At 47.1% G+C, this 25,115-nt stretch overlaps 1 protein-coding gene across 5 annotated transcripts in view; it reads right to left on the bottom strand.

Annotated features, from left to right (window-relative positions):
• Positions 1 to 25,115, bottom strand: part of LOC118376237 (reelin) — a 315,561-nt gene that overhangs the window by 198,389 nt on the left and 92,057 nt on the right. For all 5 annotated transcript variants that reach the window (XM_052474627.1, XM_052474628.1, XM_052474630.1 and 2 more), the window contains one exon: positions 13,578 to 13,716. In XM_052474627.1, the coding sequence (XP_052330587.1) occupies positions 13,578 to 13,716 (139 nt within the window). The remainder of the gene's footprint in view (positions 1 to 13,577; positions 13,717 to 25,115) is intronic.

Genomic DNA, 25,115 nt, shown 5'->3' on the forward strand with positions numbered 1-25,115 from the left:
GACAGAGTAACGTTCCTGGGGGTTGCAAGGTCTAGTGTGCGCAATGGCTTCTCAGCCTAGCGCGCAGGAGACGCTGTCGATACAGCATGGGTTCAGGTGTGTTCCTGAGAACGGAGTTAAGGTGGAGGAGGTTCTGCTCGCGGTCGGTGAACAGGTAGGAGCTGAGTTTATACATTCTGCTTCTAGAATGAACAAAGCTGTTGTTGTGTTCATGAAAAGGGCTAATTTGGTCGGTAGGCTAATTGCTAGCGGAATATTTGTAAGGGATGTGTTGGTGTCAATTTCACCTCTCTCTACCCCTTCAACAAGAGTTGTAGTGGCAAATTTGCCTCCGTTTATTACGGATGATCAAATTAGGAAAGAGCTGAGTCGTTTTGGTAAGTTTGCTAGCGGTTTCCGTGTACTGTCAGCAGGTTTTCAGGCAGATGCCGTTAAGCACGTTGTTTCATTCAGGAGGCAAGTGGTTATGTTTCTGAACAATAATGAGCAACAGCTAAATGTGCATTTTAAAGTGAGGCATGGGGAAGGGCTCTATGCAGGTTTTGCCAGCACAGATAGTCTACGGTGTTTTGAATGTGGGGATTTGGGGCACAAGAGCTTTGCGTGCCCACATAAAGGCCATAGACAAGGGGAGGGTACGAGCGCAAGGGGGGGAAATCGAGGTCAAAATGCAGGGGGTAAGGAGATGCAGACAGCAGAGGCTGGGTCTAGTCAGGCTAGAGATGGTGGAGAAGCAGAGGCTGGGTCTAGTCAGGCTAGAGATGGTAGGGTAGTAGAGGCTGGGTCTAGTCAGGCTAGAGATGGTGGAGAAGCAGAGGCTGGGTCTAGTCAGGCTAGAGATGGTGGGGTAGCTGAGGCTGGGCCTAGACATGCTATGGAGGGTGGTATAGCTGAGGCTGGCCCTAGTCATGCTATGGAGGGTGTTGTAGCTGAGGCTGGCCCTAGTCATGCTATGGAGGGTGGTGCAGATGATACTGCGTCTAGTCAGGTTATTCTAGTGGATGAGGAGAGTATAGTGGGGAAGTGTAAGAGATTAGGGGGAGGAGGAGGGTGTCAAGAGGAAAAAGAAAAGGGTGTGGACAAAGGCACCATGGAAATGTTGCCTGTTGCTGTGGGTGAGGCCCTAACCAGAGAGAAAGGGCAGGTGGTCAGGGTGGGAGATAGAGAAGAGGAGGAAAGTGAGTCTGAGGAAGAGGATGAGGAGGTATTTTTTTCAGACTCCTCTTCAATTGGCCCGGAGCTGACAGCCAGTCAACCAGAGGGGTCTAAGTACACGTTGAGAGAACTGACAAGGTTCCTGAATAAGACTAAGGGGAAAAAAGTTAATCTTGAGGCTTTTTTTCCTGATCCTAGAAAGTTTGTAAGATCAGTACAACATGCTATGAGAAATGAGGGGCATGGTGTCCTCTCACCCAGGAAACGGTTTAGGTTGAGGAAGTGGGTCACAACAGTGCGTAAAGGTTTACCTTCAGACACTGTTTAAATGTTTCATTTCTTACTGACACTGGGGCTTTTTGAGCTTTGCTATTGGTCTATTTCTCTGCTGGCTTTTCTCCCACTTCTTATGGAGACTCTTCGGGTAGGCTCGCTCAATATAAATGGCGCCAGAGATGCGGGAAAGAGGAGTGTGTTGAGTGAATATGTAAAACATAAACAAGTACAGGTGTTGTTTCTGCAGGAGACGCATAGTGATGTGGTGAATGAAGTTGATTGGGGGCTCTGGTGGAAAGGGGCAAGTGTGTTGAGTCATGGGACAAATCTTAGTGCAGGGGTGGCAGTCCTTTTTGCACTGGGTCTGGCTGTAAAAATTTGCTCCTCAAAGGAGGTGTGTAGGGGTAGGTTGCTTGTTGTTAAAGCAGAAATTAACAACATGTGTTTTGTCTTTATAAATGTGTATGCGCCTAACACAGGGAGAGAAAGAGGGGTTCTATTTGGGAGTCTTAGACAGGAACTCTCACAAGTAGCGCCTGAGGAGACGCTGGTGATCGGAGGTGACTGGAACTGTACAATGGATTTTACAAAAGACAGAAATGGGGAAGAGCCTCATTCAGTGTCAGTGGGAGTGTTAAGGGACATCTTTAATCAGTTTGACCTAGTGGATGTTTGGAGAACTAAACATCCAAACACAAGACAGTATACGTGGGTGAAGGTTTTTGGGGCTAGGGTGAGTGCAGCTCGACTTGATCGTTTTTACATGTCCAGGAATCAGAGCAATAGGCTGCTGGGTGCTACCATTCTCCCAGTGGGGTTTTCGGATCACCACATAACCATGGCTCGGCTGTCTATTTCACCAGGGCCCCGGCAGGCATCTTATTGGAAGTTCAATGTAAAGCTCTTACAAGATGCCACTTTTTGCTCAGGTTTCCAGACTTTTTGGGAAAGATGGGGGCAGCGAAGAGAGGAGTATGAGTCTCTGAGTCAGTGGTGGGATGTGGGGAAAGTGCAAATTCGGCTTTTCTGTCAACAGTACACAGCTCTCTCATCCTCAGAGGCTAGGAGAGTATTGGGGGAACTAGAGAGGTGTATTAGTGAGATGGAGGTAGAGATGGTGGGGCAAGGCAATGTAGGCCTCCAGGCTAACTTAGCCGAATTACGTAGGGACCTGGGCAGTTTTTTCCAGGTTAAAGCAAAGGGAGCACTTGTAAGAGCTAGGTTCTCCATGCTCAAGGAGATGGATGCTCCCAGCTCCTTCTTCTTTGGTTTGGAAAGACAGAGCAGTGAAGCCAAGGGTATGCATTGTCTACGGCTGTCTGATGGGCGGGTGACCTCTGTGGTGGGGGAGATGCGGGAGCGGACTGTGGAGTTTCATATTGAATTGTATAGGGCAGAAATGTGTCATCCTATGTGTGCTCAGGTCTTGTTCGCAGGACTCCCTAAGCTCTCTCGGGCACAGAGGGATGAAATTGACATTCCTCTGTTGTCACATGAACTGGCAGAGGCAGTAAACCAGATGTCCCCCGGTCGTGCACCCGGGGTTGATGGACTTCCAGTGGAATTTTACAAAAATTCTGGGGAACAATTGGACAGGATTTCTTTGCGTGTTGCGAGAATGCGTCGGGGTAGGAGAGTTGCCGATGAGCTGCCGTCGGGCGGCTCTGACTCTCCTGCCCAAAAAGGGGACTTGTGTGAACTTAAGAACTGGAGGCCTGTGGCATTACTCTGTGCGGACTACAAGATTTTTGCCAAGGTCCTCTCTAACAGACTGAAGTCCCATCTGGACTCTATAATACACAAGGACCAGACATATTGTGTACCGGGACGCTCAATCACGGACAACTTGTTCTTGATTAGGGACATGTTGGACTTGTCGAGAGGTTCTAATGTGAACTTTGGACTGGTCTCTTTAGATCAAGAGAAGGCTTTTGATAGAGTGGATCATGAGTATCTATTTAATGTGATGTCTGTGTTTGGGTTTGGGAAGAGTTTTGTGACCTGTGTGAAGCTGTTGTATGCTGGGGCGTCATGTATGGTTAAGGTGAGAGGGGGGCTCAGTAGGCCAGTCTGGGTGAGACGGGGCATTAGACAAGGATGCCCTTTATCTGGGCAGCTGTACACACTAGCCATTGAGCCTTTTTAGGACTGCTACGCAGGAGACTGCGGGGAGTGTGCTGGACAGGCATGGATGTGGTGACAGGAATTGCAGTCTCAGCATATGCAGATGATGTTTCTGTGATGGTCAGGGATGGGCAAGATATGCAGGAACTAGAGACCAGTCTGAAGGTGTACGAGGGAGCTTCATCAGCTAAGGTAACTGGGGAAAGAGCAAAGCTCTGTTATGTGGGGGATGGGGGATAGGGCTCCTCCTCTGCTTCCAGGGGTTTGCAGTGGGGTTGTGAAGGGCTTAAAGTGTTGGGGGTGTACCTGGGCTCGGAGAGGCGGGTCAGCAAGAACTGGGAGGGGCTGACACAGGCAGTGGTGTCAAGACTGGCCAGGTGGAGGTGGCTCCTGTCCCAAGTGTCATATAGAGGGAGGGTGCTGATAATCAACAACCTGGTGGCATCTTCCTTGTGGCATAAACTGGCTGTCCTCAACCCCCCCGCCGGTCTGCTTGCAGACCTGCAACGCAAGCTGGTGGACTTTTTTGGTCGGGACATCACTGGCTGAAGGCAGCAGTTTTGTACATGACCGTCCACGAAGGAGGACAGGGCCTGGTGGAACTGGAGAGCAGGATGGCTGCTTTCTGACTAAAGGCGGTGCAGAGACTGCTGTACCACACTGATGTTGGCTGGAGGGAACCAGCATGCGCGCTGCTGAGGAGAGCTGGCGGATTAGGGTTGGACCGGCAGCTGTTCCTCATGAAGCTGGAGAGGCTGAGTACAGCAGGTCTCTCAGAGTTTTACTCTGCGGTGCTGAGGGCCTGGCAGCTGCTAAGGCCCACACGAGAAGGGGGTGTGGAGCCTGGGCAGTGGGTGTGGGAGGAGCCCATCTTCCACAACCCAGCCATCCATTTGAGATCGGTTCAGTCGGCCACCCTGCAGAGGCAACTGATGGCAGGGGGTTTACAAAGGCTGGGTGACCTGAGACTGCTGGGAGAGGAGGGGTGGAAAACCCCGGAGGTCTTGGCGCAAAACAAACAGGAATAACGTCTCGTTAGGCTGCTGGAGAGATTCCTGGAGGAGGTCCAGGAGGCACTGTCTGAGCCGGTAAGGGAGGTGTTTGAGAGGCCAAAGGGAGAGGGGCCACCAATGTTCCCGCCACTGCAGGTGACGGCAGAGACTGGAGACTGGCAAGGGGGTCTGGAGGACTTGTTAGATTTTAACACTCCGAGCCTGGGGGAGTTTGAGGGGGTGGGAGGTAAAGCCCTCTACAACCTCTGCGTTAAGGTGAGGAGCATTAGAAGCCTAACAGGAGTGAAGGCACATCAGTGGCAGGGGGTATGTGGGGCGGAGAGTATGGTGGGTTTTAGATGGAGGGCGCTCTACAAACCCCCAGTACCAAAGAGGTCAGGGGACCTCCAGTGGAGGGTTCTTCATGGAGCCCTGGCCACTAACAGCTGGTTGGCACGGGTTGATCCGGGAATTGGGCAGGGGTGTCCTTTCTGTCAAATGAAAGAAACCGTAATTCATGTGTTTTCTGTGTGCACCAGGTTAATGCCATTAATGTCTCTGTTGGAATGTCTGTGTGACAGGTTGGGGGTGGTTTTTGCTGTTGGGATGTTTATAATGGGATACAGGTATTCGAGTAAGGAGAAAGAAAAATGTGTTTTGTTGAATTTTCTGTTTGCTCAGGCAAAGTTAGCTATTTGGCTAACAAGGAGGAACAGGGTCAAAGGTGGGGGATAACAGACCCTTTACTACTGTTTAATGGGATGGTCTCTGCGCGCCTTAGGGTTGAGTTTGAGTTCTATAAAATGATCAAATGTGTGGAGATGTTTGAGGAGATGTGGTGTGTTGGGGGGCTGTCTGTATTGCTGGGGAAGATGTTTTGGATATACTGTTGTAGGAGTATGGTACATGTATGCAGTATAGGATATATATTTTTTATTTTATTTTTTTAAATTTTAGGAGTGGGGGGGGTGATTTTTAAATGAATTAAGAATGTTTCAATAAAGAAAGACCAAAAGTCAATCTCTCTCTCTCTCTCTCTCTCTCTCTCTCTCTCTCTCTCTCTCTCTCTCTCTCTCTCTCTCTCTCTCTCTCTTCTCTCTTCTCTCTCTCTCTTTCTCTTTCTCTTCTCTCTTTCTCTCTTTCTCTTCTCTCTCTGTCTCTCTTTCTCTCTCTCTCTCTTTCTCTCTCTCTCTCTCCCTAAGCAGTATAATTTACAGCCACACAGCAAACTAATTTCCTCCACAGTAACGTCACAACACTACATCACTCAGTCTGTCTGTCTGATGGCAATCTGTCACCAGGAACACTCGTACAATATTGCACATAAAACTGTTACTGGCTTCATAGTAATGCATGGGAGAGGCATCTCAGCTCTAGCCCTGTGAAGGACACAGGTTAGGCTATTACAAGTATTTCATGTCACGTCGGTATGAAGGATCCGGGAGACAGACGCAGGAATGCGTAATATGGATTTTTACTTTACCCAAATTACGACATGCCGTGTAAGGGCACAGGGAAGACCAAACAAACATGAACACAAAACGCAGGGTTGAAACCCAGGCAGAAGAGAGAGGAGTTTATTTTTTATTTGATTTATTTCACCTTTATTTAACCAGGTAGGCTAGTTGAGAACAAGTTCTCATTTGCAACTGCGACCTGGCCAAGATAAAGCATAGCAGTGTGAACAGACAACACAGAGTTAGTTACACATGGAGTAAACAATTAGCAAGTCAATAACACAGTAGAAAAAATGGGCAGTCTATATACAATGTGTGCAAAAGGCATGAGGTAGGCGAATAATACAATTTTGCAGATTAACACTGGAGTGATAAATGATCAGATGGTCATGTACAGGTAGAGATATTGGTGTGCAAAAGAGCAGGAAAGTAAATAAATAAAAACAGTATAAAAACAGTATGGGAATGAGGTAGGTGAAAATGGGTGAGCTATTTACCTATAGACTATGTACAGCTGCAGCGATCGGTTAGCTGCTCGGATAGCTGATGTTTGAAGTTGGTGAGGGAGATAAAAGTCTCCAACTTCAGCGATTTTTGCAATTCGTTCCAGTCACAGGCAGCAGAGTACTGGAACGAAAGGCGGCCAAATGAGGTGTTGGCTTTAGGGATGATCAGTGAGATACACCTGCTGGAGCGCGTGCTACGGATGGGTGTTGCTATCGTGACCAGTGAACTGAGATAAGGCGGAGCTTTACCTAGCATGGACTTGTAGATGACCTGGAGCCAGTGGGTCTGGCGACGGATATGTAGTGAGGGCCAGCCGACTAGAGCATACAGGTCGCAGTGGTGGGTGGTATAAGGTGCTTTAGTGACAAAACGGATGGCACTGTGATAGACTGCATCCAGTTTGCTGAGTAGAGTGTTGGAAGCCATTTTGTAGATGACATCGCCGAAGTCGAGGATCGGTAGGATAGTCAGTTTTACTAGGGTAAGCTTGGCAGCGTGAGTGAAGGAGGCTTTGTTGCGGAATAGAAAGCCGACTCTTGATTTGATTTTTGATTGGAGATGTTTGATGTGAGTCTGGAAGGAGAGTTTGCAGTCTAGCCAGACACCTAGGTACTTATAGATGTCCACATATTCAAGGTCGGAACCATCCAGGGTGGTGATGCTAGTCGGGCATGCGGGTGCAGGCAGCGATCGGTTGAAAAGCATGCATTTGGTTTTACTCGCGTTTAAGAGCAGTTGGAGGCCACGGAAGGAGTGTTGTATGGCATTGAAGCTCGTTTGGAGGTTTGATAGCACAGTGTCCAATGACGGGCCGAAAGTATATAGAATGGTGTCGTCTGCGTAGAGGTGGATCAGGGAATCGCCCGCAGCAAGAGCAACATCATTGATATATACAGAGAAAAGAGTCGGCCCGAGAATTGAACCCTGTGGCACCCCCATAGAGACTGCCAGAGGACCGGACAGCATGCCCTCCGATTTGACACACTGAACTCTGTCTGCAAAGTAATTGGTGAACCAGGCAAGGCAGTCATCCGAAAACCGAGGCTGTTGAGTCTGCCGATAAGAATATGGTGATTGACAGAGTCGAAAGCCTTGGCGAGGTCGATGAAGACGGCTGCACAGTACTGTCTTTTATCGATGGCGGTTATGATATCGTTTAGTACCTTGAGTGTGGCTGAGGTGCACCCGTGACCGGCTCGGAAACCAGATTGCACAGCGGAGAAGGTACGGTGGGATTCGAGATGGTCAGTGACCTGTTTGTTGACTTGGCTTTCGAAGACCATAGATAGGCAGGGCAGGATGGATATAGGTCTATAGCAGTTTGGGTCCAGGGTGTCTCCCCCTTTGAAGAGGGGGATGACTGCGGCAGCTTTCCAATCCTTGGGGATCTCAGACGATATGAAAGAGAGGTTGAACAGGCTGGTAATAGGGTTTCGACAATGGCGGCAGATAGTTTCAGAAATAGCGGGTCCAGATTGTCAAGCCCAGCTGATTTGTACGGGTCCAGGTTTTGCAGCTCTTTCAGAACATCTGCTATCTGGATTTGGGTAAAGGAGAACCTGGAGAGGCTTGGGTGAGGAACTACGGGGGGTGGAGCTGTTGGCCGAGGTTGGAGTAGCCAGGCGGAAGGCATGGCCAGCCGTTGAGAAGTGCTTATTGAAGTTTTCGATAATCATGGATTTATCGGTGGAGACCGTGTTTCCTAGCCTCAGTGCAGTGGGCAGCTGGGAGGAGGTGCTCTTGTTCTCCATGGACTTCACAGTGTCCCAGAACTTTTGGAGTTGGAGCTACAGGATGCAAACTTCTGCCTGAAGAAGCTGGCCTTAGCTTTCCTGACTGACTGCGTGTATTGGTTCCTGACTTCCCTGAACAGTTGCATATCACGGGGCTATTCGATGCTATTGCAGTCCGCCACAGGATGTTTTTGTGCTGGTCGAGGGCAGTCAGGTCTGGAGTGAACCAGGGGCTGTATCTGTTCTTGGTTCTGCATTTTTTGAACGGAGCATGCTTATCTAAAATGGTGAGGGAGTTACTTTTAAAGAATGACCATGCATCCTCAACTGACGGGATGAGGTCAATGTCCTTCCAGGATACCCGGCCAGGTCGATTAGAAAGGCCTGCTCACAGAAGTGTTTTAGGGAGCGTTTGACAGTGATGAGGGGTGGTCGTTTGACTGCGGCTCCGTGGCGGATACAGGCGATGAGGCAGTGATCGCTGAGATCCTGGTTGAAGACAGCGGAGGTATATTTGGAGGGCCAGTTGGTCAGGATGACGTCTATGAGGGTGCCCTTGTTTACAGAGTTAGGGTTGTACCTGGTGGGTTCCTTGATGATTTGAGTGAGATTGAGGGCATCTAGCTTAGATTGTAGGACTGCCGGGGTGTTAAGCATATCCCAGTTTAGGTCACCTAACAGAACAAACTCTGAAGCTAGATGGGGGGCGATCAATTCACAAATGGTGTCCAGGGCACAGCTGGGAGCTGACGGGGGTCGGTAGCAGGCGGCAACAGTGAGAGACTTGTTTCTGGAGAGAGTCATTTTCAAAATTAGTAGTTCAAACTGCTTGGGTATGGACCTGGAAAGTATGACATTACTTTGCAGGCTATCTCTGCAGTAGACTGCGACTCCGCCCCCTTTGGCAGTTCTATTTTGACGGAAGATGTTATAGTTGGGTATGGAAATCTCTGAATTTTTGGTGGCCTTCCTGAGCCAGGATTCAGACACGGCAAGGACATCAGGGTTAGCAGAGTGTGCTAAAGCAGTGAGTAAAACAAACTTAGGGAGGAGGCTTCTGATGTTGACATGCATAAAACCAAGACTTTTCGATCACAGAAGTCAACAAATGAGGGTACCTGGGGACATGCAGGGCCTGGGTTTACCTCTACATCACCCGCGGAACAGAGAAGGAGTAGTATGAGGGTGCGGCTAAAGGCTATCAAAACTGGTCGCCTAGAGCGTTGGGGGCAGAGGATAAGAGGAGCAGGTTTCTGGGCATGGTAGAATATATTCAGGGCATAATGCGCAGACAGGGGTATGGTGGGGTGCGGGTACAGCGGAGGTAAGCCCAGGCACTGGGTGATGATGAGAGAGGTTGTATCTCTGGACATGCTGGTTGTAATGGGTGAGGTCACCGCATGTGTGGGGGGTGGGACAAAGGAGGTAACAGGGGTATGCAGAGTGGATCTAGGGGCTCCATTGTGAACTAAAACAATGATAACTAACCTGAACAACAGTATACAAGGCATATTGACATTTGAGAGAGACATACAGCGAGGCATACAGTAATCACAGGTGTTGAATTGGGAAAGCTAGCTAAAAACAGTAGGCGAGGCTAATCAGCTAGCACAACAAACAGCAGGTAAAATGGCGTTGACTAGGCAACTGGGCCGACAGATAAACAAACAAGCAGAATGGGGTACCGTGATTAATGGACAGTCCAGCGTGCGTCAGCTATATAGCCAAGAGATCAGTGTCCAGGGGGCAGCGGTGGATGGGCAGGGAAGCTGGGCTGGCGAGTGTTATCCAGGTTTTAAAAAAACTAACAATGACTAAATAGCTTGTAGCTAGGTAGCTGGTTAGCGTCTGGAGGTTCTTGAGTGTGTCATAAAAATAAAATAAAAATTAAAAGTAATAGCGATTCCGTATCACAGTGGGTGAGGCAGGTTTCCGGAAGGTATAAACAAAATAAAAATCAAAGAGAGATAGAAAGTAAATGGGTTCAGAGTGTTTGGGATGCGGTGATTCAGATGGTTAGCAGGCCTGTGCTAACAAGCTAACAGTTCGAGGCCCGGGCTAGACAAGCTAGCCGTTAGCAGGCCGAATTAGCAAGCAGGGAGATAGCGAGGGCTAGAGAGCAAACCTTTGGGGGACGTCGCGATGGGGTGAGTCTGTTTATTCCTCTTCATGCGGTGACATCGACAGACCGGTCGTGGGCCCGGGTAATTGTAGCCCAGGAGTATGCTACAGGTGCTCTAGTACGCTAGGTGAGCTGGAGACACAGCGTTTCAGAAAGCTTGCGGGCCTTGGCCAGCAGATGGATCTTTGGCGATGTCGCAACGAAAAAGCCTGTTGAAACCACCTCGGACGATTATGTCGGCGGACCAGTCGTGATGGATCGGCTGGGCTCCGTGTCGGCAGTAAAGGGTCCAGGCCAATTGGCAAAAGAGGTATTATTGGGCCTCTTCGGTTAGTCGGGAGATGGGCTTAGCTCAAGGCTAACTGTTGCTGGTTTGGGACAGAGACGTTAGCCAGGAGTAGCCACTCGGATTGCAGCTAGCTAGTTGCGATGATCCGGTGTAAAGGTTCAGAGCTTGCGGTAGGAATCCGGAGATGTGGTAGAGAAAGAGCAGTCTGATATGCTCTGGGTTGATGTCGCGCTGGTGTCCTAGTTAGCTTTGAAGACCGCTAGCAATGGCTAACTGAGTACTAGCTAGTAAGCTAGTTAGCTGGCTAGCTTCTGATGGTGGTTCCAGTTCTAAAGTAAAGTAGAAAAAGCAGATCCTTACCATATTGGGTGATGCGGGTTGCAGGAGAGTATATTCAGCTCTAGTTGGAAAGTGAGATTAAAATATGTACGAAATATATACAGAAAAAAAACGAAGAAAACTATATTTACTAGAGCTATATATTATATATATTATATAATATATATTATATTTACTATATATTATATTTGCTATATATTATATTTACTAGACAGGACGGGACAAGATAAAACACACGTCCGACTGCTACGCCATCTTGGATAGTTTAATAAATAACACACGCGCACAATGATTAACACACGGGACGAGACCTATAATCATTTGCACGAAAGCCAAAAGCACAGGTACTCCCACGCACCAACGGACATTGGAACAATAATCGACAAGACCATGAAAACCAAAGGGCACATATATACAAATACTAATCAGTGGGAATAATGGACAGGTGTGCGTGATTCAGTGACTTGTGGACAGGATGGTGCAGGGTAGGGGATAAGGGTGGAGGTGAACATTTGCACCGAATTGAGGCATTATAGGTCCAGTAAAATTTTATTAACCAAACTCTGATGGGAATGGATTGAGAACCCAAGACACACCAAAAAAGAACACTGAGAAAACAGATCCAAACTGTTTTGTCTGAAGTGCTATAGTGGATGATGTGACATCAACCGAAATGACAAGTCAGGGGCCTGGGACATGAGCTGATTTTTCCTGGGCCTCAGCCTGTGGAGCATGGGGCTCGCCTACTGCCTTCGCCCCAACTTGGCTCACTAGACCTGGGCTGTCCCGTGCCAGAGACACAGGGTGCTGGTTTCGACAGGAGCTGTAATCTGGAACCGGGTCTGGTGCTGAAAGAGCTGAGTGGTCAGACAGAGGGATAAGTGGCTGAGTGTGTGTGTAGCAGTCCGGAGACTGCTGGGGTATGACTGTCTGACTTTGATAAGGTCATCCTGCTGGGGCCCGGGCCCCTATTGTGATACTCTGAGGGCCTCCTGCAAGCCCGCCTGTCATCTCTAGCACTGGCACGGTTCTCTTAAGGGATTTTAAATCTACCACACCCCTTTTGAATTAGATGTTGATATTTAAAAATGGTAAGCTACTTATCCTTTTCTCTATAAAATGTCTTACACGACTACCTACATTTGTTTTCATAACTTTACACATTTATTTTTAACCCTGTAAAATTAAATTGCCTGATGGCGTGCAAGTGGAGAAAGAGAGTCTTCATACACGCTCATTTGTTTCCACATTATCTCTCCTGGCCTCCGCTACTCGATGACCTTTTACCCTTTTCAAAATCAGGCAAGAATAGGGCGAATTCTCCCAGAGCATTGCAGAAACAGATGGAAAACTTCAGGAAGACAGAAAGAGATGGAGAGAGTTTTACAGTCACGAGAGAAAAAGTGAGAAAGAAAGAGAGAGAAAGAGATAGACATATAAACATTGTGAAAGAGAAAGAGAGAAAGAAAAGAAAGAGAGAGGAAGTGAGTGCGATCAAGCATATAAGTAAATGTCAGCTAGTCCACAGGTCTCAGGTGGTAGGTAGAAGTAGGTAGGTACTGAAGTAGGTAGTAAGACATCAGGACTGGCTCTTTAACTCCAGATAGCATCTATCATGGTCCAGTCCTCTAACTTCCCTCAGAGTCCAGAGCACACAGTTAGACACCTAAATCACAACTCCTCCCTGTCCCTGACCAGCAGTGTACCTCAGACTGCCCACCATAATGAGGTAATAGAGACAAAAGTAAAAGAGTCCCAGTAGAAATATGATCACCCTGGTCTCATGGCTCTATTTCTACAAGAGAGAAGGGCAAATGCCTTCCTGTCTGACAGAGAGTCCATGTGTGTCCCAAATGGCACCCCATCCCTACTGTATATAAGGCACTGCTTTTAACCAGAGCCCTGGTCAAAAGCAGTGCACGACATAGAAAACAGTATGCCATTGGGACACAATTCCAGAGCTGTTATATGGCAGGTGTGTCCCAGTAGGAAGGGGGATAGTGGAACAATCTATGAGGAAACTAGGCCAAACACACACAGCAAGACCGCTGAATCAAAGGATGGAGACCTTTCCATCTCCCCCTAAAGGATGCGGACGGTAACAAACACACACTGCACTAGTCCCATTGTGAGGCCAAGTAAGCCCAGAGAAGGACACACACAAACACTACCTGCTGTCAAACACACACTCACACATCCTGACACACACTTTTCTGTCCCCTTCCTGTTTCCTGTCAAAGTGATGCAGTCGGATCATCATATCCTGTCTGAGAGGATATGGCTGGAGAGAGATGGGCCATCCCGGTACTGATACTAGCAGATCACTGTAGTTAGCGGGTTACTTTAGGAACACATTAGTTAATAGATTCCATTCATGGATTCTCATATTAAGGATATGTACCCTTTTGTTTCTATACTGTTTTAAAACTCCACAAACTCATTTTAAAAGTTATTTCCTGACCAACAAAATAATATTCTGTCTGTTTGGCAAGACTACTAGAAGTCTTTATCGGCCCTATATAAAGCTGTTCTATGGTAAACAAATATGTGTAAAAGGCCTATCAACTGTGGTACAGTACTTACAGGAAGTTGACACAGCCGGTGCTGGGTGGAGGAGCAATCCAGACGAAGCTGAGACTGGTGGAGGGCTGGTGGCTGACGTGAGACGCCACGACACTACACACAAACTGAGTCCTAAACTGACGCTGCTCCGGCATCACACCTGAGAGAAGAGCAGAGAGAGAAAGAACGAGCGATTAGAGAGACATTGGAAAATAAAGTTAGGAGGTGAGGGATAGAGATATATATTGAGAGAGAGAGAGAGAGAGAGAGAGAGAGAGAGAGAGAGAGAGAGAGAGAGAGAGGAGGAGGCATAGAGTGTTAGTGACAGATGTAAGCCTTCAGTGAAAATGGGCTATTCTATGTTTGAGGTGGAATGGGGCTTGTTAGGAAATGTTGTGCACACATCCAGTAACTTGTATGTGTGCAGAACAGAAAAGTAAGGAAAGAAATAAGATACAATGCTCCAACAAATTACTAAATGCAACGTTTTCATCAGGCTGGGGGCACACAGAGGAGACTAAAGACGCTCAGAGGAGAGGAGCCAGGTGGAGCTACCTGATGTATGGGTCATCTCTGCACCGCTGACCTGACATCCTCCTCCCTCCTTCCTTCATTCACTCCCATCCTCTCTCACTCCTATCTTCCCTCCCACACCTTTTTCTTCCTCCATCCCTCCCTCCTTCCTCCATCCCTCCCGCCTTCCTCCCTTCTGATGCCGTGACAATCTGCTAACTCTCAGTCCTCCATCCCTCCTTGACACGGTGTAATGGTGCTCTTATTGATGACTGCCTTGTCATGCGATTATTTCATCAAGGGAATGACATCATGTCACACAATCTTTCTTTCGTTGGAGACCACAGGGAGTGATCAGAATGGAACACAGCCAGTGTCACGTCCGTTATACGAATGAGACCAAGGCACAGCGTCGTATGCATACATTCTAATTTATTAAAAGAATGAACACTGAACAAACTAACAAAACAATAGTGTAGACAGGCAACTAAACATAGAACAAGATCCCACAAACACCAAAGGGAAATGGCTACCTAAATATGATCCCCAATCATAGACAACGATAAACAGCTACCTCTGATTGGGAAACATATCAGGCCACCATAAACATGCAAATCACCTAGACCTACAAAACCCTAGACATACAAAAACCCTAGACAATGAAACCCCCTAGATAATACAAAAACTAGCGTACCCACCCTAGTCACACCCTGACCTAACCAAATATAAAGAAAACAGAGATATCTCAGGTCAGGGCGTGACAGTACCCCCCCCCCCCAAAGGTGCGGACTCCCGGCCGCAAACCTGAACCTATAGGGGAGGGTCTGGGTGGGCATCTACCCTCGTGGCGGCTCTGGTTCTGGACGCCGCTAACCCTCTTTACGCTGATCCATTCGCCTTTTAGAACCGGACCGTGGATCATCACCGGAGGCTCTGGACTGTGGATCATCCCCGGAGGCCCCGTACTGGGGACCATCGCAGGAGGCCCCGGACTGGGGATCTTCGCTGGAGACCCCAGACTGGGGACCGTAGCTGGAGGCTCCGGACTGGGGACCGCCGCTGGAGGCTCCGGACTGGGGACCGCCGCTGGAGGCTCCGGACTGGGGACCGCCGCTGGAGGCTCCGGACTGGGAACTGTCACCGGAAGCTCTGGACTGTGGAGGCCTGATGCGTGGGACTGGTACTGTTGGCACCGGGTTGATGACACGCACCTCAGGGCGAGTGCGGGGAGGAGGCACAGGACGTTTTTGGTTTGCCATTGGTTCTGGGATGAAGCCATACGTTTCCAGACCGGTAAAACTGAAAATACTGAAATTCCCACAGAAGAACGTTGTTTCATAATGCTATCTGAACGTCTTGAAAACATGATTTAAATAGAACCACGAGGAAACCTGTTGGAAACATTATGCTGAAGTACTGGAATTCCCACAGAAGAAGGATGTTTCTTAACATTCTCAGAACAATTTGAGAACAAGACTTTAAATAGAACCACGAGGAAACCTGTTGGAAACATGCTGAAAATCGCACAGGAGAACATTGTTTCTTAATGTTCTCAATTCTACTTGAGGACATTCCCAATGGCAAAATATTTGTATCTGGAATTTGTCTTTCAGCATCAGTAGAACACACCTGACTCTCCTCCACCTGCCGTACATTTCTGATCAAAATGTTGTATCAAGACTGCCCAAATGTGTATAATTTGTTTATTAAACAACGTCTTTGTGCGCTTTGAGGACAATACAGTGCTACCAAAGACTGTGGGCTCTCCTTCTCCGTGGCCGACATGAGTAAAACATTTAAACGTGTTAACCCTCGCAAGGCTGCTGGCGCAGACGGCATCCCTAGCCGCGTCCTCAGAGCATGCGCAGACCAGTCTGCTGTATCAACATTCTTCAAGATGGCCAACATTGTTCCTGTTCCCAAGAAAGCTAAGGTAACTGAACTAAATGACTATCGCCCCGTAGCACTCACTTCTGTCATTATGAAGTGCATTGAGAGACTAGTCATGGATAATATCACCTCCAACCTACCTGATACCCTAGACACACTCCAATTTGCTTACCGCCCAAATAGGTGCACAGATGATGCAATCGCCATCACACTGCACACTGCCCTATCCCATCTGGACAAGAGGAATACCTATGTAAGAGCTGTTCATTGACTACAGCTCAGCATTAAACACCATAGTACCCTCCAAACTCGTCATTAAGCTTTAGACCCTGGGTCTCGACCCCACCAGTCTCAACGTCAACAGTGAAGAGGCGACTCTGGGATGAGTCCAATGTTTGTGTTTTTTTGACCAACTTAAAGTTGTATTTTTATTGGCCAGTCTGAGATATGGCTTTTTCTTTATAACTCTGCCTAGATGACCAGCATCCCGGAGTCGCCTCTTCACTGTTGACGTTGAGACTGGTGTTTTGAGGGTACTTTTTAATGAAGCTGCCAATTGAGGACTTGTGAGGTGGTCTGTTTTACAAACTAGACACTACTGTACTTGCCCTCTTGCTCAGTTGTGCACCGGGGCCTCCCATTCCTCTTTCTATTCTGGTTAGAGACAGTTTGCGCTGTTCTGTGAAGGGAGTAGTACACAGCATTGTACGAGATCTTCAGTTTCTTGGCAATTTCTTGCGTGGAATAGCCTTAATTTCTCAGAACAAGAATAGACTGACGAGTTTCAGAAGAAAGGTCTTTGTTTCTGGCCATTGTGAGCCTGTAATCGAACCCACAAATGCTGATACTCCAGATACTCAACTAGTCTAAAGATGGACATTTTTAATGCTTCTTAAATCAGGACAACAGATTTCAGTTGTGCAAAAATTGCAGAAAGGTTTTCTAATGATCAATTAGCTTTTTAAAATGATAAACTTGGATTAGCTATCACAACGTGCCATTGGAACACAGGATTGATGGTTGCTGATAATGGGCCACTGAATGCCTATGTACTGTTTTCAAACTCAGTTGGGACCAAGTTTCAGCTGCTGCGCAACGCTGACATCCTTCTTCCCGTAGATGATCTGCCTGTACAAGCACCACCTGGACTGAACACAGCTAGTCAAGGGGAGGACAGAAACAGGCTCTCCGAATATAGATTATGTTGTTCATGCGTGGTTCGAAGGACCAGTTCATCATTGGGGGTCCTAGTCATCAGCAATATCTGTAGTGCCTTTATTCAAATGACTCTCTACTAACACAGTCGTACGTTGCTGCTATGAAAAAAATGTAATCGTGCTGCTCATGATGTGAACAGTGTTGAATGGGTGATTGTATGCATATGACCTCATCTATCACTGATATTGTTATTGATAATGTTATTGTACATACTGTATATTTTTTTTCTTTATATTGACCCTGTTTCTGATATTGCTACAATTTCGCTGTACCGTTTGTACCTTCTGTAGAGACACATCCACCCACTTAGCAGAATGTGGCTGGAGGTTATAGCATTTCTTTCACATGACCATCAATTTAGACAAGTGTGTCTGGGTAAGCGTCATCTAATAATTATAAAATATTTTTATCGGGACACTTTCTGTTAGGTTGGAATTTTTCCTTATTGTAGCCTATTACTTTTACCACTTTTAGTCTTAATCTTTACTACACTACTCACTGTTTAGAGCATGACCTCACATGTGAATCTTAAAGAGATGGGTGAGGCTGGCTTAAGAGGGTGTGAACAGTGTTGAATGGGTGTTGACAAAGAAGAGCTCTCCAGTAGGTGTACCAAACATTCAAGTGCCATTTTCTCAAAAGTGGGGTTACAAGTTTAGCAACTTTTAAAGCAGAATTACTTTCCCATTGTTCCTACAATGTAGTGTATATACCATTTTGTAGCTCTGTGTCTGCTTTTATCCAATGTAAAACAAAACACATTTTCAAATGTTGCTACATAAGACCAAATAAAGGCGGTCGGTTACATATTGTCATAGACCATCCAAGATGGCGTAGCAGTTCAGACGTATTTGCCTTTGTCTTGTCCCGTGTATATATATTTTTTGTCCTTCGTATATATTTTGTATATTTTTAACCTCCGTTTCAACATAATCTCCTGCAACCCGCCTCACCCAATATGGTATGGATCTGCTACTTTCTATACTTTAGAACCGGAACCCCCAACAGGAGCTAGCCAGCTAACTAGCTACTGGCTAGTAGTCAGGTAGCCACTGCTAGTGGTCATCAGCTAACCTTAGCCCGGTCAACTCCTGCCAGTCTGCACAGCGCGATTCAACCCAGAGCATACCGGACTGCTTTATCGTCACATCTCCGGTTTCCTATCGCATGCTCTGAACCTTTTCACCTGGATCATCACAGGTAGCTAGCTGCTATCTGTGTGGCTACCCCTTGGCTAATGTCTCTGTCCCGAAGCAAGCACCAGTGAGCCTGGTTCTTATAGTCTTTAGCCGTACCCTTATCCTATGTTCCTCTGGTGATGTAGAGGTTAATCCAGGCCCCGCATCGCCTAGCTCCACTCCCATTCTCCAGGCGCTCTCATTTGTTGACTTCTGTAACCGTAAAAGCCTTGGTTTCATGCATGTTAACATTATGAGCCTCCTCCCTAAGTTTGTTTTACTCACTGCTTTTACACACTCTGCCAACCCAGATGTCTTAGCCATGTCTGAATCCTGGCTTAGGAAGGCCACCAAAAATACTGAAATTTCCATCCCTAACTATAACATTTTCCGACAAGAAAAAAGGGGCGGAGTTGCAATCTACTGCAGAGATAACCTGCAGAGTTCTGTCATAATATCCAGGTCTGTGCACAAACAATTCGAGCTTCTACTTCTAAAAATACACCTGTCCAGAAACAAGTCTCTCACCGTTGCCACTTGTTATAGACCACCTTCTGCCCCCAGCTCTACCCTGGACACCATATGTGAATTGATGGCCCCCCATCTATCTTCAGAGCTCGCACTGTTAGGTGACCTACACTGGGACATGCATAACACCCCGGCCGTCCTACAATCTAAGCGAGATGCCCTCATACTCACACAAATTATCAATGAACCTACTAGGTACAACCCCAAATCCGTAAACACGGGCACCCTCACAGATATCATTGTGACCAACCTGCCCTCTAAATACACCTCTGCTGATTTCAACCAGGATCTCAGCGATCACTGCCTCATTGCCTGTGTCCGTAATGGGCTTGAGGTCAAACGACCACGGCTCATCACTGTCAAACATTCCCTAAAACACTTCAGCAGGCAGGCCTTTCTAATCGACCTGGTCCAGGTATGCTGGAAGGATATTGACCTCATACCGCCAGTAGAGGATGCCTGGATTTCTTTAAAAGTGCTTTCCTTACCATCATAAATAAGCATGCCCCATTCAAAAAGGTAGAACCAGGAACAGTTTTAGCCCTTGGTTCACTACAGACCTGACTGCCCTTGCCCAGCACAAAAACATCCTGTGGCATACTGCATTAGCATTGAATAGCCCCCGCGATATGCAACCTTTCAGGCAAGTTAGGAACCAATATACACAGGCAGTTAGGAAAGCAAAGGCTAGCTTTTTCAAACAGAAATGTGCATCCTTTAGCACAAACTCCAAAAAGTTCTGGGACACTGTAAAGTCCATAGAGAATAAGAGCACCTCCTCTCAGCTGTCCACTGGACTGAGGCTAGGACACACTGTCACCACCAATAAATCCACAATAATTGAGAATTTCAATAAGCATTTATCTACGGCTGGCCATGCTTTTCACCTCGCTAACCCTACCCTGTTCAACAGCCCTGCATCTCCCACAGCAACTTGCCCAAAACTCCCCCATTTCTCCTTCACCCAAATCCAGATAGCTGATGTTCTGAAAGTGTTGCAAAATCTGGACCCCTTCAAATCAGCTGGGCTAGACAATTTGGAACGTCTCTCCTAAAATTATCCGTCGCAGTTGTTGCCACCATTATTACTAGCATGTTCGACCTATCTTTCGTATCATCTGAGATCCCCAAAGATTGGAAAGCTGCCGCGGTCATCCCCCTCTTCAAAGGTGGAGACACTCTAGACCCAAACTGTTGCAGACCTATGTCTATCCTACCCTGCCTTTCTAAGGTCTTCGAAAGCCAAGTTAACAAACAGATCACCGACCATTTCGAATCCCACCGTACCTTCTCCGCTGTGCAATCTGGTTTCCGAGCTGGTCATGGGTGCACCTCAGCCACGTTCAAGGTCCTAAACGATATCATAACCGCCGTCAATAAAAGACAATACTGTGCAGCCGTCTTCATCAATCTGTCCCAGGCTTTCGACTCTGTCAATCACCACATTCGTATCGGCAGACTCCACAGCCTTGGTGTCTCAAATGACTGCCTCGCCTGGTTCACCAACTACTTCTCAGACAGATTTCAGTATGTCAAATCGGAGGGCCTGTTGTCTGGACCTCTGGCAGTCTCTATGGTGGTGCCACAGGGTTCAATTCTCAGGCCGACTCTTTTCTCTGTATACATCAATGATGTCACTCTTGCTGCTGGTGATTCTCTGGTCCACCTCTACTCAGACGACACCATTCGGTATACTTCTGGCCCTTCTTTGGCCACCCTGTTAACAAACCTTCAGATGGGCTTCAATGCCATGCAACTCTCCTTCTTTGGCTCCCCACTTCAATGCCATGCAACTCTCCTTCTTTGGCTTCCCACTGCTTCAACCGGTCACTAACCACACCTGCCTGCAATTCACACGTCATTACTCTGGACGGTTCTGACTTAGAATATGTGGACAATTACAAATACCTAGGTGTCTGGTTCGACTGTAAACTCTCCTTCCAGACTCACATTAAGCATACCCTTGTAAAACTGACTATCCTACCGATCCTTGATTTCGGCGATGTAATTTACAAAATAGCCTCCAACACTCTACTCAGCAAAATGGATGCAGTCTATCACAGTGCCATCCTTTTATTCACACAAGCCCTATATACTACCCACCACTGCGACCTGTATGCTCTCTTGGCTGGCTCACGCGTCATATTCGTCGCCAAACCCACTGGCTCCAGGTCATCTTTTAGTCTTTGCTAGATAAAGCCCCACCTTTTCTCAGCTCACTGGTCACCATAGCAGCACCCAGCAGTAGCACGCGCTACAGCAGGTACATTTCACTGGTTGCCTCCAAAGCCTATTCCTCTTTTGGTTGCCTTTCCTTCCAGTTTTCTGCTGCCAATGACTGGAACGAATTGCAAAAATCACTGAAGTTGGAGACTCATATCTCCCTCACTAACTTTAAGCACCAGCTGTCAGAGCTCACAGATCATTGCATCTGTACATAGCCTCATCCCCATATTGTAATTTTCTTTGCTGCTCCTTTGCACCCCAGTATCTTTATTTGCACATTCATCTTCACCACATCTATCACTCCAGTGTTTAATTGCTAATTTGTAATTACTTCGCCAATACGGCTTATTTATTGCCTTACCTCCCTAATCTCAACTCATTTGCACACACTGTATATATATGTTTTCTTTTGTGTTATTGACTGTACATTTGTTTATTCCATGTGTAACTCTGTGTTGTTGTTTGTGTCTCACTGCTTTGTTTTATCTTGGCCAGGTCGCAGTTGTAAATGAGAACTTGTTCTCAACTGGCCTACCTGGTTAAATAAAGGTGAAATAAAAATATATGTTTAGAATACCACATCTGTTGAAAATGTTTGAAATTTGAATCAAATCAAATTACTGAACGATGAGTTATAGTTAACAGTTTGTTCTGTATAACCCCAACATGTAAGTACACTATGGCTTTGTAGTATTTTATAAGGATTTCACAAAGACCAAATGACTATCTCTCTCATTCTGTCTCTGTCTCGTTCCCCCTCTCCCAAGACCAACAGACGGACTCAGTCATTGCATCGCAGGGCTCTTTGTTTTCAGCTTGGTGCTTAACTGAAGCATTTGGGATTTGTATTCCCATTGAATAATACTGCAGTTTTTTCTTCTCCTGGACATGAAAGGAATATTTATTGTATTTGCATTTTACGCCTGAGTGTATTTAGAAATTGGGAGAGTGATGTCAAGGGTGTGTGTGTGAGCGAGTGTGTGTGAGCAAGTCCCAGTACAGCTGTGTCCTGGAGTACATCACTCTGCCTTTTCATCTTCAACCTTCCCTAACCACTACACTCTATTCTTCTCCTCTCTCTCTCTGTCCCTCCCTTCCTCTCACTTCTTCTTTCTGTCTCTGGTGCCCTCCATCTTTCTAGCTCTCCCTGGTGTTCCCCATCTCTCTACCTCTCCCTGGTGTCCCCATCTCATTAGCTCTCCCTGGTGTGCCATATCTCTCTAGCTCTACCTGGTGTCACCCATCTCTCTAGCTCTCCCTGGTGTCACTCATCTCTCTAGCTCTCCCCGGTGTCCCTCATCTCTCTAGCTCTCCCTGGTGTCCCCCTTCTGTCTAGCTCTCCCCGGAGTCCCCCATCTCTCTAGCTCTCCCCGGTGTCCCCCATCTCTCTAGCTTTCCCCAGTGTCCCCCATCTCTCTAGCTCTCCCTGATGTAACAGCTCTCTAGCTCTCCCCAGTGTCACTCAGCTCTCTAGCTCTCCCCGGTGTCACTCATCTCTCTAGAGCTCCCTGATGTCCCCCATCTCTCCCCGGTGTCCCCCATCTCTCTAGCTCTCCCCGGTGTCCCCCACCTCTCTAGCTCTCCATGGTGTGCCCTATCTCTCTAGATCTACCTGGTGTCCCCCTTCTCTCTAGCTCTCTCCAATGTCCCCCATCTCTCTAGCTCTCCCCGGTGTCAATCATCTCTTTAGCTTTCTCCGGTGTCCCCCATCTTTCTAGCTCTCCCTGGGTTCCCCCATCTCTCTAGCTTTCCCCGGAGTCCCCCATCTCTCTCTAGCTCTCCCCGGTGTCCCCCATCTCTATAGCTCTCCCTGGTGTCACTCAGCTCTTTAGCTCTCCCTGGTGTCACTCAGCTCTCTACCTCTCCCCGGTGTCACTCATCTCTCTATCTCTCCCCGGTGTCACTCATCTCTCTAGCTCTCCCCGGTGTCACTCATCTCTCTAGAGCTCCCTGATGTCCTCCATCTCTCCCTGGTGTCCCCCATCTCTCTAGCTCCCCCCGGTGTCCCACATCTCTCTAGCTCTCCCTGGTGTGCCCTATCTCTCTAGCTATCCCTTGTCAACTAATCATCGAGCCCTCAATGAGTTGAATCCGGTGAGTTTGTCAGTGGCTACAACACAAATGTCTGCTAGTGGTGGAGTTGAGAAACACCGGTAGAGAGTACAGCTTTGTGTAATTTGTTAACTTTGCTAATTTTTCCTATCTAACTGGGACAGAATCAACAGATTCAACAGCACTCAGGGCCATAACTAACAGTCTGATTGGATAACAATGTCTAGTTGTTGATGTCGAGGGTTCCAATGCCACTGCTATTTAACATGCATAATTTAATGTTGCATGTTAGATTAGATTCCCTAATTCAAGTAGCGGCCAGAAGAGTACCTAAGGGGATGTTATTCCTTCTTATTTCTTCTCCTCCTCACCCCCCTCCTCTCCTCCTTACATGCAGATTGGGCTGTTATGAGCTGTCTGCTATGATTAATGACATAGAACAATGACCTGCTCACTCCCATGGTAAGACTGAGACATGGCTTGCTGCACAATTATGAATACACACAGGGACACATGGAGATATGCACACAGACAGCCTAACCAGAGACATGGGGTTGAAAACGGGTGTTTGCTGGTTGTTGGTTGATTGACACCAGCAATCTTGAGGGTTTGATTAAATAACGTAGGAGGCTAAATTGAGACAATGAGACATTGTTGATTCATATTGGCATAATGACTTTCCACTTAATGTCCAAAGTCACAGTCTGTAGAGCTGCATTTTTTAAAAACTTTCACCATCCTCTCACTCATCCCTTACTCATGAGGCTCTTGTGAGTGTTTCAAAGCTCATCGAGAGAAATATGAGATGGTTAGAGAGAGAGAGAGAGAGGGTTAAAGAGAGAGAGAGAGAGAGAGAGAGAGAGAGAGAGAGAGAGAGAGAGAGAGAGAGAGAGAGAGAGAAAGAGAGGGGGGTGAGAGATAAGCTAATTCTCCCCGTTGGATACAGATGGGATAGTTTGGCTGGGCAGCCAGCTCTAGTTTGGGGATTCCAAACGTCTTCCATTTAAGAATGCCACTGTGTCCTAGGGGAACTTCAATACTGCAGAAATGTTTTGGTAACCTTCCCCAGTTCCTTGGACCTCATGGCTTGGTTTTTGCTCTGACATGCACTGTCAACTGTGGGACCTTATATAGACAGGTGTGTGCCTTTGCAAATCCTGTCCAATCAACTGAATTTACCACAGGTGGATTCCGATCAAGTTGTAGAAACATCTCCAGAAGCATCATTTGGAGCTGCAGTTTGGAGCTGTTAAATGCTCATGATTCAAGTAATAGTTCACTTGAATCATGGCATTAACATCAAACTCAGAGCATTCAAAAACATGCATTATCAAAATTCCATGAATGGTCCGATCTGTCATAGACTAGAAAAATGCTTCCGTCAAAGCAATTCTAAATTTCATTCTGTAGCTTCTGTCAACATTGTTCTATAGAAGGATATTCACAACAGAATTATAAATGAAACATCAAACAGCTCTGACAGTTCTGAGGGGGGATGATTACCAGAGGGTAGCTGTATGGTAATATCCATGTTGGAGAGTGCCAGGGGGAAAGGGGCAACACACACTCTCTCTCTTTCTCACAAACTCTCGCACACACACACACACACACACACACACACACACACACACACACACACACACACACACACACACACACACACACACACACACACACACACACACACACACACACACACACACACACACACACACACACACACAATCTTGTTTCTCATGGTCTGAGAGTCTTTAGGTGCCTTTTGTCATTCTATGGTATAGTGCCAGTGGTGAGGTGGAAAAGGGTAACCCAGCTAGCACATAATGTTTTGAGAATCATATGTTTCTAAAAGCTTGGTGAGAGCATGGTTGTTCTATGGTTATTTTGCATACAACCTTCCCACAACTTCCTGGGAGTGGTGCAGGATAGTTGCTTGACTTTGGAGCAGTGTCAG

This window comes from Oncorhynchus keta, chromosome 22 (genome assembly GCF_023373465.1).
Source record: "Oncorhynchus keta strain PuntledgeMale-10-30-2019 chromosome 22, Oket_V2, whole genome shotgun sequence".
Taxonomy (NCBI): domain Eukaryota; kingdom Metazoa; phylum Chordata; class Actinopteri; order Salmoniformes; family Salmonidae; genus Oncorhynchus; species Oncorhynchus keta.